Raw genomic sequence first — 14941 nt, 5'->3', positions numbered from 1 at the left:
ATATTACCTTCATAAAAAGCGCAGACATCATATTAGTACTCATACTAATTTTAGTGAATATAGCTCTAATATTAAATTAGTTACGAATTTTGTCCAGTAAAAGTGAATTCTGGCCCACTGTGCGATGTTAGCAAACAATTTACGATCGTAACTCAATCTGATGCCAGCTTGTTGGCACAATAAGTTACTAAAATGTTGAAACTGAAAAATGTTTGTAAAGTAAGAACTTGAAAACTAATCAAAATCTATAATTATTTTTTGTAAAAAAATATAACTTTAATATTTTAAATAACTTATTATACTTACAAGCGTCGGATTAGTCAAATAATAAGGGAGACGTGTCCCGAAAGGACCGGATTTTTAAACTTTTAATTAGAGTCAACAAAGAAACATGTTGATTTTATGAATAATTTTGGTTGATAAAAAAAATGGATGACGCGAGATATACCTTAAAGTGTTGGGACGTTTTAAACCAAATAGAAAACTGTTAACATTAAATATATACGACCTACACCCTATTGTTAACAGTCCTTTCAGAACATGACATTATGCAGATTGGACCAACCTTTTACTTAAAGAACTTGCAGTTGATTTGTTTTATTTAATATAGAAAAACCATAAATAGCACAGTAATTAGGGTCTTATTTATAAAGCTCCGGTTCTTATGTGGAGCATAAGTGGAGTAGGCCATGGCAGCGGGCTGTGCCTGATCTTTCCTTTTTTATCATAAGATAGATTTTTATAAAAACAAAATTTTCTGTAACAGGTACAAAATATAATTTTGAATAAATATCACCAAATGGTCACCATACGCAAATACAGTGGGGTAAAAGAGAAGATGCAGAATAATTCAAAACTAAAAAGTTACAAAAGTCTCCCTTCATCCAGTGACAGTTTCCTGATGACCGTTTCTAGGAGAGCAAGCCTCATGATAACAAACTTACTTCCTTGTTGGATAAATATTTGCTCTTGTGTACGCTTAACAAATCCTAAATAATCTACAAAAGTACAACAGTTTTTTGACCTATTTCTCCACAGATGGTGTTTAAACCATTTTTGAATAATTTTTCTCGGCGAATAAGTAGAGTACTAAACGCTTTTACATCCAAAAAACTAAAAAGTTACAAAATTCAATCTGATGAGCCATTCAATCCTAAAATCGGACATAATCAATTGGAACGGCCCATTTAGTATGATCTGTGCTGGTCAATTAGCACACTATTTGAAATGTGTATATTAACAATTTTATACAGTGATCTGTACAACACAAAAGGTTCATTTAATTATTATCCAAATTGTGAAAAACACAGGTATGATGTAATTGAAAATTGAAGACCAGCTTAAATATGACCACTTTTGATGAAAGATAAGTTAGGTATGCCATTGGAAATTAAATTGTCCGTTTTTTCAGAGGGTGACATCACCACTATGGAGGTATGGTAAGTTTACTTCCATAAAATAGTAAAGCAAGAAGCAATACAGGGTTAAAACGACTTTGGTCAACGAATTATTAATGAATTTAGGTCCACAAAATGCCCTCGAACATTATGTCAGTTGTTATAAATTTTACATATAATGTATGAGCGATTTCTTTAGCTATAAAAATAATTACAACTCATAAAATTTTTGTAGACTTATCTAAGGACATAAAATAACACAATTTCCCATGTGTTTTTCACTGGGAAAAATGATTTGTGTTCACCAGATTATACGTGATTATTGTTGAGAATGATAACTACGTAATTATGTAATACAAATTACGTAAGTGCGTTCATGTGGAACGCATTATAAAAAACGTGCATAAAAATAGGAAAGAAGGACTTTAAAAGAGATTAGAATTCGCGTTATATTAAAGTTGTATAAAAATATCATTATTGACTTATCTTAAAATAATATATATAATCAAACATATAAAAGGGTTATATTGCTTAAGCGGATCACAACAATTGGCGACGAAGATAAAAACATGGCAAAAGCAATTAGTAATTTACCAGGTATAGAACAATTTATTATAAACGAAAATGATACAACAAATATAGATAAACGCTGGGAAATATGGAGAGAAGATTTTGAGCTATATATATTGGCGACAGGAGTTACGCAAGAGGCGCAAAAAAAGGCATTATTGTTGCACTTAGCTGGAAAAGATATAAAAGAAATATACAAAACTCTAAAAGGAAACGATACTGATCAATACAATGCAATGCGTGAAAAACTCGATCAATATTTTAAACAAAAAAAAAACATTACGTATGAACGATATATTTTTAAGAACATAAAACAAAATGAAGAGGAGAGTACTGTGAGCTTTGTTACTCGGTTAAGAAAACAAGCGGAATATTGTGCGTTTTCAGATGTCGCTGAGGCAGTAAAGGATCAATTTATATCGTAATGTCATTCTGTGAAACTCAAGCAAAAACCTCTCAAGGATAGAGAAATAAACATTGATAAATGTGTTGAAATTGGTCGCAACATGGAAATATCAAAACAACAAGCAAAAGAAATGTCAAATAAGAAAACAAATCAATCCACAGAGGAGATTGACGTGGTAGATCATTTAAAAAAATTAACTATTTCCAGAAGACAAAAACAAGCAACAGATTTAAAATCAGGAAGTAATCAAAGTGAAAATATAGGTAAAAGAGAAAATGACTTGTTATGTTTTCGATGTGGCGAAAAATATTTTATTGGACATCAAAAAGAGTGCAAAGCTAATGGGAAAACATGCTATAAATGTCAAAAGAAAAATCATTTAGCCATTTGTTGCAGAAGTTTTTCAAAAACACCTTACAGGACAATACAGCAAGTTAAAGAGATAAATAATAAAAACAAAAGTGAAAGCAGCTCAGAAAATGAATTAGAGGAAGCGCTTGCCCTAACATTTAGTTCAAAACAAAGAGGGCAATCCTATAAAACAAAATCAATAAATGTGCTGGTAGAAAATGTTATCATAAAAATGGTTATTGACTCAGGTTCTAGTGTGAATTTGATTGACAAAAACACTTTTGAAAGGATTAAAAACCACAATCCAAACTTATTACTAAAAAAATCATCAACAGTAATATTTCCCTATGCTTCAACGCCTCTAAAGTTGATAGGTTGTTTAAAGGCTGAAATTGAAACAAAAAACAAAATAACTACCAACAAAATCTATGTTGTAAATAAAAATAATGCTGGAAATATCATGGGAATTGAAACAGCAAAGGAGCTGAATATTTTAAAAATTGATGAAAATGGAAACTTTATGCTCAACAAAGATAATGGTGTAAATACAATGGCTAAATCAAATGAAACCAAGCAGCACTTTAATGTGTGTAAAAGTATTGATGATGAAATTAAATCTCCACTAAATCAAAAAGATAATAGTTTGCATTATTTTGATGCAAATTGTAAAGTGACTTTGAAATTCAAAAATGATTTGTTAAAGTTGATTGCAGATTATGAAGATATATTCAAAGGACATGGTAAGCTAAAAAACTTTCAATGCAAACTGCATGTAGATGAAAACATATAACCAATTGCACAAAATTTACGTCGCTATCCTTATCACCTTCGAAAAGATATTCGAGCAGAACTAAGGCATCTTGAAGAGGCTGACATTATTGAAAAGGTTGAAGGACCGCAAGAATGGATTAGTAATTTTGTAATTGTACCAAAAGCAAATAAAACGGTACGATTATGTCTTGATGCTAGAACCATCAACAAAGCAATTAAACGCGAAAGATACCCAATACCTACATTGGATTCCATAATAGATGAGATGTACGGTTCAAAAATATTTGCTAAGTTAGACATGAAAGAAGCTTATACTCAGTTAGAGTTAGATGCCGAGTCCAGAAAGATCACAAATTTTCAAACAGATGAGGGAGTTTATAGACACAAAAGATTAGTATATGGTATTAACAATTCATTCAAGATTTTTCAAAAAACTATGGAACAAAGTTATGGTAAAATAGATGGAGTAAAGTTTATTAGTGATGATATTATAATATATGCATCAAATGAACAAGATTTGTTAAGGAAGTTAGAATTATTGTTTATCAAAACACGTGCATTAGGTTTAAAGCTAAATAAAAAAAAGTGTATTTTTGCTCAAAAGAAGATAAAATTTTTTGGTATTGAAATATCCAAAAATGGTATTAATCCTGATCCAAACAAATTAGAGGCTATCAAGAATGCAAGACCACCAACAACCTTAAGTGAGCTTCGTAGTTTCCTGGGTTTATGCACATATGTGTCAAGATTTATTAAAGACTTTAGTGAAAAAACAACAGCATTACGTGAACTATTAAAAAAAAATACAAAATTTAAGTGGGTCAAAAAACATAATGATGCTTTCAATATGCTTAAACATGAGTTATCAAGTGAATCAGTGTTGGCTTTTTATGATCCGCACAAAGAAGTACAGTTAATTACTGATGCAAGTAATCATGCTATAGGAGGAATACTCTTACAAAAAGAAGGTATTGGAATTAAACCAATCTGCTACATAAGTAGGTCACTGACAGCAGCTGAGTTAAAATATAGCATTACAGAAAAGGAAGCTCTTGCTTTGGTATGGGCAATTGAAAAATTACATTTGTATCTGTATGGAAAAAACTTTAAGGTCGTAGTGGACCACAAACCGCTCAAGTTTATTTTTTCATCCAGTTCTAAAATAAATGCACGCATTGCAAGATGGCAAATCAAATTGCAGGCATATGATTTTGACATAATATATAAGAAGGGAGAAGAGAACATTGCAGACTTTATATCCAGAAACTGTATCCCAAATGAGGTACCCAATGAGTCAGATGAAAATGAAGTGGCAGCTTATGTAAACTTTTTAGTGACAAAAATGACACCCAAATCAATATCAATTGAAGATATAAAAATGGAGACAGCAAGAGACATCAGTTTAGTTGCAGTAAAGAATGCATTAGTGTCTGGTAAATGGCATGACAACCCAATACTGGAACCATATCGTAGATTTCAAAATGAGTTAACTGATCATGAGGGGATTATATTAAGAGAAACAAGAATTGTCTTACCAAAGTCTCTTCAAAAAAGAGCTTTACAAATTGCACATGAAGGACATTTAAGTGTTGAAAAATGCAAAGGATTATTGCGTCAAAAAGTGTATTGGACCACTATGAATAGTGATATTGAATCACATATTGAAAAATGTCTTGGATGTCAGGCCAACTCACGCATGCCAGGTCCTGAACCAATTAAAATGTCAATTTTACCAGAACATGTTTGGGATGAATTAGCGATGGATTTATTTGGACCATTACCATCAGGAGAGTATTTATTTGTTATAGAAGATATATATTCCAGATACCCATTTGTTGACATAATGAAAATCACAACAGCACCAAGTATCATAAATAAACTAGAAAGACTGTTTTCTATATTTGGTTATCCTAACAAAATAAGAAGTGACAATGGTCCACCATTTCAAAGTGAGGCTTTAAAATTGTATTTTGAAAATGCTGATATAAAGCATATTAAAATAACACCGCGATACCCGCAAGCAAACGGTATAGTAGAAAGATTCATGCAAGTAATAGCGAAAACAATAAAAACAACTCACTTTATGGGCAGAAACTGGAGAGAGGAACTTCAATGTATGCTTCGAAATTATAGATGTGTAACCGAAAAACCACCAGCCACATTGTTATTCAATAGAAACATCAAAAATAAGTTTCCTTCAATAAGAGTTGAAAAATCACCATACGATAAAGAAGTGAGAGAGAGTCAAAATAGTAGTTGAGAAATCACCATACGATAAAGAAGTGAGAGAGAGTCAAAATAAAATGTATGCAAAAGTAAAAAAATACTTTGATGAGAAACACAACGCAAAGGAGAGATATGATGTTAAAGTAGGAGACCAGGTTCTCGTAAAACGTCATGAACGTGGAGGAAATCTAGATTCAAAATATCTAAACAAGAAATACATAGTTAAAGAAAGAAGGCAAAGTTTAGTTATTGTAGTAGATGAAGAAGGAAACGAGTTGGCGCGTAACATACAATTTATAAAAAAGATTTTAAAACCTGATGAGTTTATACAAAAGGAAATGCAAGTTAATGATAACGAAAGAACAAAAGCTGATAGAAAATCGTATCCCAAGCGAAATCATAGACCTGTGAAATTTTATCATTAAGTATCAAGATCTACTAATCTGATAAGAAAAGTCTTTCCCAAACAGGGGGAACTGTTGAGAATGATAACTACGTAATTATGTAATACAAATTACGTAAGTGCGTTCATGTGGAACGCATTATAAAAAACGTGCATAAAAATAGGAAAGGAGGACTTTAAAAGAGATTAGAATTCGCGTTATATTAAAGTTGTATAAAAATATCATTATTGACTTATCTTAAAATAATATATATAATCAAACATATAAAAGGGTTATATTGCTTAAGCGGATCACAACAATTATAAGCTGTAACTATTATTTATCTTACATTAAATATTGAATATCACACAATTTTAAATTCTAATTACCTCAAAAAATGTCACTAACTTTAAGGGGTTTGGGTACTAATTTTAACCCCTCTCTGCATACTGTATCATATATGATACAGTTTATAAATTGTGTATCTCTGGATGAATGCGCTGAGATTTTTAATGGGAAATGGGATTATTTTAAGCCTACTATATTTAGGTGAGTGTGGCCACCGCACTTAGATTGTTTTTGTAACTTTTACTTTAAATTTTATTCCTTGTGTTATCAAAATGGCATCTGGCGGCAAATCAACTAATTTTTGTAAGTACATCGTTTTGTTTAGCAAGATTCCTTTTAATCATAAACTCAAAAAAATTTCCAAAGTTTCTTATACATATTAGTAGCCCTCTTGTGTATTTGTTTACTTATTTTTATGAACTGTCATATCTCCATTACTCTTTTTTTATCTGTATCAGAAATGATACATTATGCATCTAAGGAAAAAAATTTGTAATTTTTTATTTTGTTTTATTTTTATTTCTTTTGTTATAAAACCATTGTATTGTTTCTTATAATCTTCAGCAATCAATTCAACTTCTTTCTATGGGAGAAAGCCTTCTGGTATCCACAGGGTACCAGAAGGTGATGACAGTAATAACACTCAGCTTCTTTCAATCTTGAGAAGAACAAATTGTGGCGCTGGTCAAAAACAATGTGCAACAATGTTGCCATCTACCAATAAGGCTAATACAAATGGAAAAAAGCCTGCAAAGAACTCTCAGCCATTGTGGAAAGCTAAAAACCTTCAAAATAAACAAGAAGACCACAAATTTAAAGCTATCTATGAACGAGTTATTGGATTGTCTTGGTTCAGAACTGTCATACTTTTATCGTCTTTTTCCAAAAGAACTTTTTCAAGAGATTGCATATCAGTTAATGTTGTATTCCATGCAAACCAATCCTGAAAAACCAGTTGCTGTAAAAGAGGAAGACATAATTAGTTTTGTTGCATGCGTTTTGTACATGTCCATCGTCAAACTCCCTAGCACAAGAGATTATTGGTCGTCTTCCATTGGAATTTCTCATGTAGCTAATATAATGCCCGTCAACCGCTTTGAAAAATTGAAAAGCATTATTCATTTTGCTGATAACAGCGCTGCTGACAAAGATGATAAACTTTTCAAGATTCGCCCTCTTATAAACAAAATAACTGAACAGCTGAACAGCATTCCAATTGAAGAAAGTTTGGCGGTTGATGAACAGATTGTTCCGTTCAAAGGGAGACATTCAATCAAACAATACAATCCTAAAAAACCGCACAAATGGGGATTTAAAGTTTTTGTTCTGAGTGGTGTCTCTGACTTCAGCTATAATTTTGAAGTTTACCGTGGAGGAGGTGACAACATTTGCCTTGAGAACGAACCAGACCTTGGGGTAAGTAGTAACGTTGTCATGCGCCTTGCCCGAGTCTTGCCAGATGACGTCAATCATAAATTGTATGTTGACAATTGGTTCAACAGTATTGGTTTGAATGTTTATATGTTCAAGAGGGGAATTCAAATGGTTGGAACTGCACGTAGGAACCGTGTTGGAAATTGCCCAGTCTTGTCAGATAAGGAAATGAAACAAAGAGGTCGCGGAACATTTACCGAACATGTTGCCAAGGTTGACGGAGTTGATGTATCGGTAGTTTCCTGGTTTGATAACAAAGTTGTAACCTTGCTGTCCAATTTTATTGGAAGTGAACCTTCAATCGAGGTTAAAAGATTTTTAAGAAAAGATATGTGCTATATCAACATTTCCTGTCCGGGAATTGTCACTATCTACAGCAAGCACATGGGCGGAGTTGACTTGCTTGATTCCCTACTTGGCTATTACAGGAACAAGATTCGGTCAAAAAAGTGGTATCATCGGATCTTTTTCCACTTGCTTGATATGTCCATAATCAATGCCTGGATTCTGTGGCAGAAGCGTAATCCGTCAACTCCACTTGTCAGATTCAAACTGGCGGTAGCAGATTTGTTGTTTATGTACAAGGTGTCACTTAAACGAAAAGCCGGTCGTCCATCACTTGCTGACATCACGCCTCGTGTCGGTCCAAAAATTGCCATTCCCCATGATGCGATTCGGTTTGATCAAGTTGGGCATTGGCGCATATTGAATGAAAAGCGGGCTCGTTGCAAATATGACAAGTGCTCCGCCTTGAGATATTCATTTTGTGAAAAGTGTGAAACTGCACTGTGCATTAATAAGGACCGCAACTGTTTTAAAGCTTTCCATCATTAAATTTTTTATTTATAATGACATCTTTATTGAGTGTAAATAACTATTAAGCTCATATTCCAAGATAAACACTCTGTTTAACAACAAACATTAGTCTATAATTTCTTCATAAAGTTCCACTACTGCATGATGTATCATATATGATACAAATAAATATTTTGCAATTTATTTACCTTAAAATAGTTTGTTTTTTTTTGTTGTTTTTTTTTTTTGATGTTAGGCCATTGAATGCTTTTAAAATCATTAGTTTAGTTCAATATAAAAAAGTTATGCAAAAAGGGGTTAAGAGGTTTGTGCACTAGTTCTATGTGGTATGAGCACAATAATTTTGAAGTACTATATTTCATTTTACTATCCTTGAAAGAATTCATGTAGCAAGACTCCTTAAGAACTAAATCAATATTTTAGAAAACAGAATCGCAACCAACAACGATGTTCAGCAAAATAACATGATACTGAGCCAGCTTGAATCGAATAACATGATACTGGGCTAACTTGAAGTGAATATAAAAATACATCGCGAGGGATATTCGCAATTTAAAATTGGCGAGATGTACAAATAAAAATACAGTTAGAATAAATTACGAAAGTTTTGCTTATACCCAATATAACCATAAATGATTTATATTACCAAAGAAGATTATTCAATAATCATGTATCGCAGGTCTAATAACTTACGTATTTACATTTACAGTGTAAACGTGATCTAAAAGGTGCAGACAACGTTTGTTACATGTTTACTATTTCTACACAAACAAAATTCCGAAGTTTTTGACAGAGTTTCGCATATTTTGTGATTGCCATAGCGGGCACATGTAACGAGCATATATACTGCATAGGGCATATATAAAGCATAGGCCATATATATAGCATAGGGCATATGTATATATAGGGCATATATATAGCATAGGGCATATGTATATATAGGGCATATATATAGCATATATATAAAGCGGGCAGAATAGTAACTGGATTATGATCCAATTTCTTTGTTACCTGACAACAAAAGTTAAACGACTCGATGAGTTATGTTTCTTCATTCAAGGCCATTCATAGATGGAGTGTAGCTGCAATACGAGTGTCGTAAACAAAAGGACCTACTATTGAGATCTAGAATGATTGAGCAGAAGTACAGAGAATGAGTCCATGATTGCCGGATGATTCCATGACCGTAATAACTTCTACGATGGAGACTGCTTGACTACGTCAGACTTTTATTTATGGATAAAACATCTACCGCTATCTGATCTTAAATGAATATAGTGGGAGAATAATTCATCGCCATAAAACTTTCAGCAAAAAAGCGAACTACCAACGCTCACCACTATAAATTTAACGCATTTAATCACGGCTTTTGTTATGGTTGGTGGAAACCAGATCAATCATTGAAGGGTCCAAGGATAACTATAAACACTAAACATGAAAACTTACTCATGTAAGTAGTACTCTCTCTAAGTGGCGGAGCTAACAGTTAAGGCCAGAAGGGCAAAAGAGGATAAAATGGACACAATATCAGTTTTTATTTAAAGTAAAGTCAAAAATATGTTTTTGTTTACAAAAGACATTTTTTAACATTAATAAAATTTAACTGAAATTTTTATATTTACGAACTTTTCAATCACTTCAGTTCAATTTGTTATAAATTTGCGGAAGCCGAGGCAGAAGCAGGGCCGGATTAAGCCTTTTTAGTGCCCAAGGTACAAACCCACATCGGTGCCCCCTTCTGCCTGGGGTCCCTGATTTTTCGCTGACTGTGACCGCTGGTATGTTCAATATTATGCAAAGAAAACAGTTGTTAACAAAAATGTTTGTAGTTTGTACTACTATCACTCATATAAAACCTACAATAAAGTATTTCTGTATTAAAATTAATAGTTAATAAATTTTGAAGTAGTAATAGACAAGCTGTATTTTTTATTAGACGAAAAAATCAAAAAGATATATTTACATTTTAAAGTTTTTTTTTCTAGATTTACATCTACCAAAGTCTTTGAGTATATCGTCAAAGTTAATTTTGCGCAACATATCTGCCTCAATCATAAGCAGAGATATGGAATCGAGCCTTTCTTGTTTCATTGTTGATCTATTTGGATTTTTTGTACGTTTCAACTGAGAAAAAGAATGCTCAGTTGAACAGTTAGTAACCATTAATGTTAAAAATATGCGGAAGGCGATTTCAACATTTGGAAAGGCACACTCAATATTGTCTCTAACTATTACTTGGTATAATTCTCCATGATTGAACGTGTTGTTTTCCGATTTTGATGCAGCTGGAAACTTGTGTCGAATAAATGAATGAAACTGTTGATCTTTAGGATAAGCATTTATTAGTTCTTCACAACATTGAGATGTTTGTGATAATGATCCATCGACCAAACAAGAAAAGCGAACCGCTACATCATTATATACTTGTCTTCGTCAACTCATTTCTGTCCCAAGTGAAGTCGTTTAAGCGCAAAAAAAGTCATTAAAGCGCGAAAAAAATAATTAGTTTGAAAAAAAGCTAAATAGAAAAAACCGGCTCATTCATAGCTTAATTTTTAAGCATTCAAGATTTTACCAAACTTGAATGTGAATTTTTATTATAATGTATTTCTTCATTTTCATAGCACTTGTTCTATTTTCAGTTGTTTCTGGACTTAAATTTGTTAAAAAAAAAAATTTCTTGAGGACTTGTGATGCCCCTAAACGCTTGGTGCCCAAGGCAAATGCCTTGTTTGCCTAATAGTTAATCCAGGCCTGGGCAGAAGTGAACAGTATACAGAAGCAGAAACAGATGTATCTTTTATCTCCGTTTAAGAGTTTACAGTCGATCTTTAATCGCCTATTCAAAGCTTTGAACTCTGAATTATTATTGAAGATGGAATGAAAAATTCATTACTCGTTATTATAAATATTGTTCTTATTCTTGAATGTGTCATCGTTTTTTTTTTTTTTAATCAAGAAGTAATTATTGATGAGTAAATCAAAATAAACCGCTAAATACAGAAAACATTGAAAGCTGTTTTCAAGCTAAAAAATGGCGATGAAAGAGGAGACGAAATTTCATTCCGAAGAGGAGAAAAAAAAAAAATAAAAACAAAACAAAACAAAACAAAAACGTTTATCGTTAAGAAAGAGTCTCAAAATATTTTTTAGAAAAACGCTAATTACACTTTCATAGAAGTAAAAATTTTATACAATTTTCTAAAGCCGTTTTGAGATATTTAAAAGAATCGAATAATCGATTACAGAACGCAGGATAAGATACAAACTTTTACCTATAAATTAGGTCGAAAAATGAGATTATAGACGCGCGAAAAATACTTTGACGACTTCGAACCCGTTTATATCATTTTTTCGTTCTTTTGCGTTCTTTTGTATTGTTCTTTTAAATTCTTTTGTGCAGTATTTGTTCACGTGCTAACGAATGTAGAGTTACGCTTAAGGTTTTTCTTGTTTTCTGTATATAATGTATGCAATGTAATTCAAAGTTACTCTACATTCCTTAAGGTAGTAAATTCTTAACCTTGTAAATCTCTTCGCAAAAAATTTGTTTTGTTTCAGTTACGTAATATAACGTTCGATATAACTTGCGTAAGTTAAGAATTTTCTTCAAAATATCATGCAGCCAAAACATAGCTTTTAATTAAATTAAGTTCTGTTAAATTGCATAATGCTTGGAGACGTTTTTTTTTGTAAAAGTTTTTATGTATTTAGTAAATTCCTACAGATTAGAAATATTATAAAGTTTTCAAGAGAATATATGACTATTTGTTTATGTATCTGTTGCCGGATGATATTTGCTCGTATTTTCTTTTTTTCCTTTAAAATATTTAAAAAGTTGGTGAAATTATTTAGAATTAAAGTTTTACTTTGTACAACGGAAATTGGTGTTGTATCTTGAAATTTCTTTATTTGAGAACGATGAGTGCTACATTGGGTAAGCTAATACTAGTCTGCATCACAGCCATACTTTACGTTATACATCTTGTATTCAATGGTCTGGCCGGAAAGGGGGGCTCAAAGTTGTTTCCTATCGGTACTGGTGCAGTTTCAAACGGTTTCTATTTGGAAATGACACCAACTGGTTCGACTTTCACAATATGGGGTTTTATTTTTTTTTTCCAGCTTAATTGGATTGTTTACACCGTTGTAAATTTGTTTCGCACGGGTGACTCAACTGATATTCTGTCAAATAGGTTTTTTGTTTGCTTCATACTAAATATAGTGGTGATAACGATCTGGCTTATACTATGGTCCAGAAGAAAGTCACTCGAATGTTTTTTAGTGATTACGATTGGCCAAATCCTTCTTGACTTAAGTATAGTTTTTGCTTGCGTTGACTTGAACAACTATTTATCGACACATGAATTTGCCGAGGGAGTACCGGACGTTTGGTGTCAACGCATTCTTGTGCAAAACGGCCTTTTATTTTATGCGACGTGGACTACCGCAGCAACTTTACTAAACATGGCTATAGTTTTGGCATACAATTTAAATACAACAACAGTTGCAGCATCGTTGCTTTCATTGTCTTTACTTGGTATCATCGCCGTTGTATGGTTTATTTTGGAGAACTTTGTGTTAAGACCTTACACCGAGTTTACATTCTCAGCGTACATCGCACTAATTTATGCGTTATCTGGTATTTTTTCCAAGATTAACGGTAAAAATTCGTCTGTCGCAGGACTTGCATTAAGCTTGTTAATACTATCAGTTCTAATGCTTGCAGCGAGGGTCCTGATTATAGTTTTTAGTAAACATGTTAGAAATCGTGTATAAGCTTACGCCAAACTCTCATATTTTTTCTTTTCATTATTTTATTCGTTTTAAACAATAAAGTTATTGTTTTGAGTTATAAAGAGACGGATTATTATTTATGTTAAATATTCCTATCAATATTTATATTATTATTTTCGCAGTTTCATTCGGTAGGTACGATATGAAAAATAAATCGAGTTCTTGGTTGGTTGGGAAAAAGGTTCAATTTAAGTTGATGCTGTTTCTTTATATGAATTGCTTTATGTAACAAAGCTGTCAAAGTGTTTTTTTCTTTTAAAGAGTTACGCCTGTAACTCTTTAAAAGAAAAAACTAGTCGGAGAAAAATCATAAAAAAATAGCCGGAGAAAAATCATAAAAAACTAGCCGGAGATAAATCATAAAAAACTAGCCGGAGATAAATCATAAAAAACTAGCCGGAGATAAATCATAAAAAACTAGCCGGAGCAAAATCGGAAAACCAACTTTCGCCAACTTTTTTTTATGATTTTTCTATCAATAGTAAACACTTCATCTAAGAGAAATCCAAAATTTCAAGTTTGCAGCAGAATAAGGACATTTGAAACTTTTTGGTTTTTCTTTAATGTTCATTTAATTTCTGAGCGAATCGCTACTCACTAACGAAATGCTGAGCACTTTTTGCAAATTTTTCTCCTATTTTGCTTCTAAATTGCCTTTAAATGATTCCTTATGATTACCTATGTTACGCAAGTAATAATGAGGACTCAATTATTTTGATACCTGTTTGTGGATCATAGCTGATACCACCAACTTCGATTTTGTGCAGTTGAATTCTTAAGAACCATGTCATTGATTGTTTCGATGTGAGGTAGCGTGCTCCATCTTGCATAAAAAAAGTTGATTGATGAATTTCAAAAGGGTCCAGAAGTCTTTGTTCTAAACACCTTATGTAGCGCTTAGAATTGTTTTTTTCATTTTTAGGAAGAAAGCACAGTGTTCCTTTGCCCTTTTTGCCACTAAAAGAACTTCAAACAATTACTTGCGAGCCATGTTTTATTGTTCTTAGGGGCTATTTGGGATTGAATCGATCAAAATCGCGGGGACGACACCTTATCGTCCCCGTTACCTTTACTTATCAGTGAAAAATTGCGTTCGTCTGACCAAATAACCTTAGATCATTCTGGGGTCCAGTTCTTAGGCTTACGAGCAAATGCAGTTCTTTAAACAATAGTTTTGTACTGATATGCGACATGGTAAGCCGAGGTCTTTTTAAAGTCCAACTTGATTTGTTCTAACAGTCATTTTTCCAAGCAATGACGGGTGCATTTTTTTCAGTTCTGCGACAGCTATTTAGGTATTCTTGATCACTTCTTTTTTAATCAATGCACCAGTGCTCTAAGTAATTTATCTAGGACTACCAGTATGTTTTTTATTTGAAGGGATCACCCCAAAAGGTAGATTTTTAGCTCCTGCAAGAATTTTAAAAACACACGTTTTTGAT

At 32.5% G+C, this 14941-nt stretch overlaps 1 protein-coding gene and 1 long non-coding RNA gene across 2 annotated transcripts; one reads left to right on the top strand and one right to left on the bottom strand.

Moving 5' to 3' along the window:
* Positions 1–10423: 10423 nt before the first annotated feature.
* On the bottom strand, positions 10424–12184 carry LOC149886547 (uncharacterized). The gene is made up of 2 exons (XR_016453165.1): positions 10666–12184; positions 10424–10558 (listed from the first exon to the last, which is right to left on the bottom strand). It is a non-coding gene; the product is annotated as an uncharacterized LOC149886547 (long non-coding RNA).
* Positions 12185–12439: 255 nt separating this feature from the next.
* On the top strand, positions 12440–13694 carry LOC145190369 (uncharacterized). The gene has a single exon (XM_080067211.2). It carries the CDS (start codon positions 12624–12626, stop codon positions 13479–13481), a length of 858 nt encoding a protein of 285 aa, XP_079923337.2. The 5' UTR covers positions 12440–12623; the 3' UTR covers positions 13482–13694.
* The last annotated feature ends 1247 nt before the right edge of the window (positions 13695–14941 follow it).

The sequence above is a fragment of the Hydra viridissima genome, unplaced genomic scaffold (assembly GCF_058129835.1).
Source record: "Hydra viridissima isolate aposymbiotic clone 2 unplaced genomic scaffold, HvirCarnegie_v1 scaffold_6, whole genome shotgun sequence".
NCBI lineage: Eukaryota > Metazoa > Cnidaria > Hydrozoa > Anthoathecata > Hydridae > Hydra > Hydra viridissima.
This window is presented reverse-complemented; position numbering and strand designations above follow the sequence as displayed.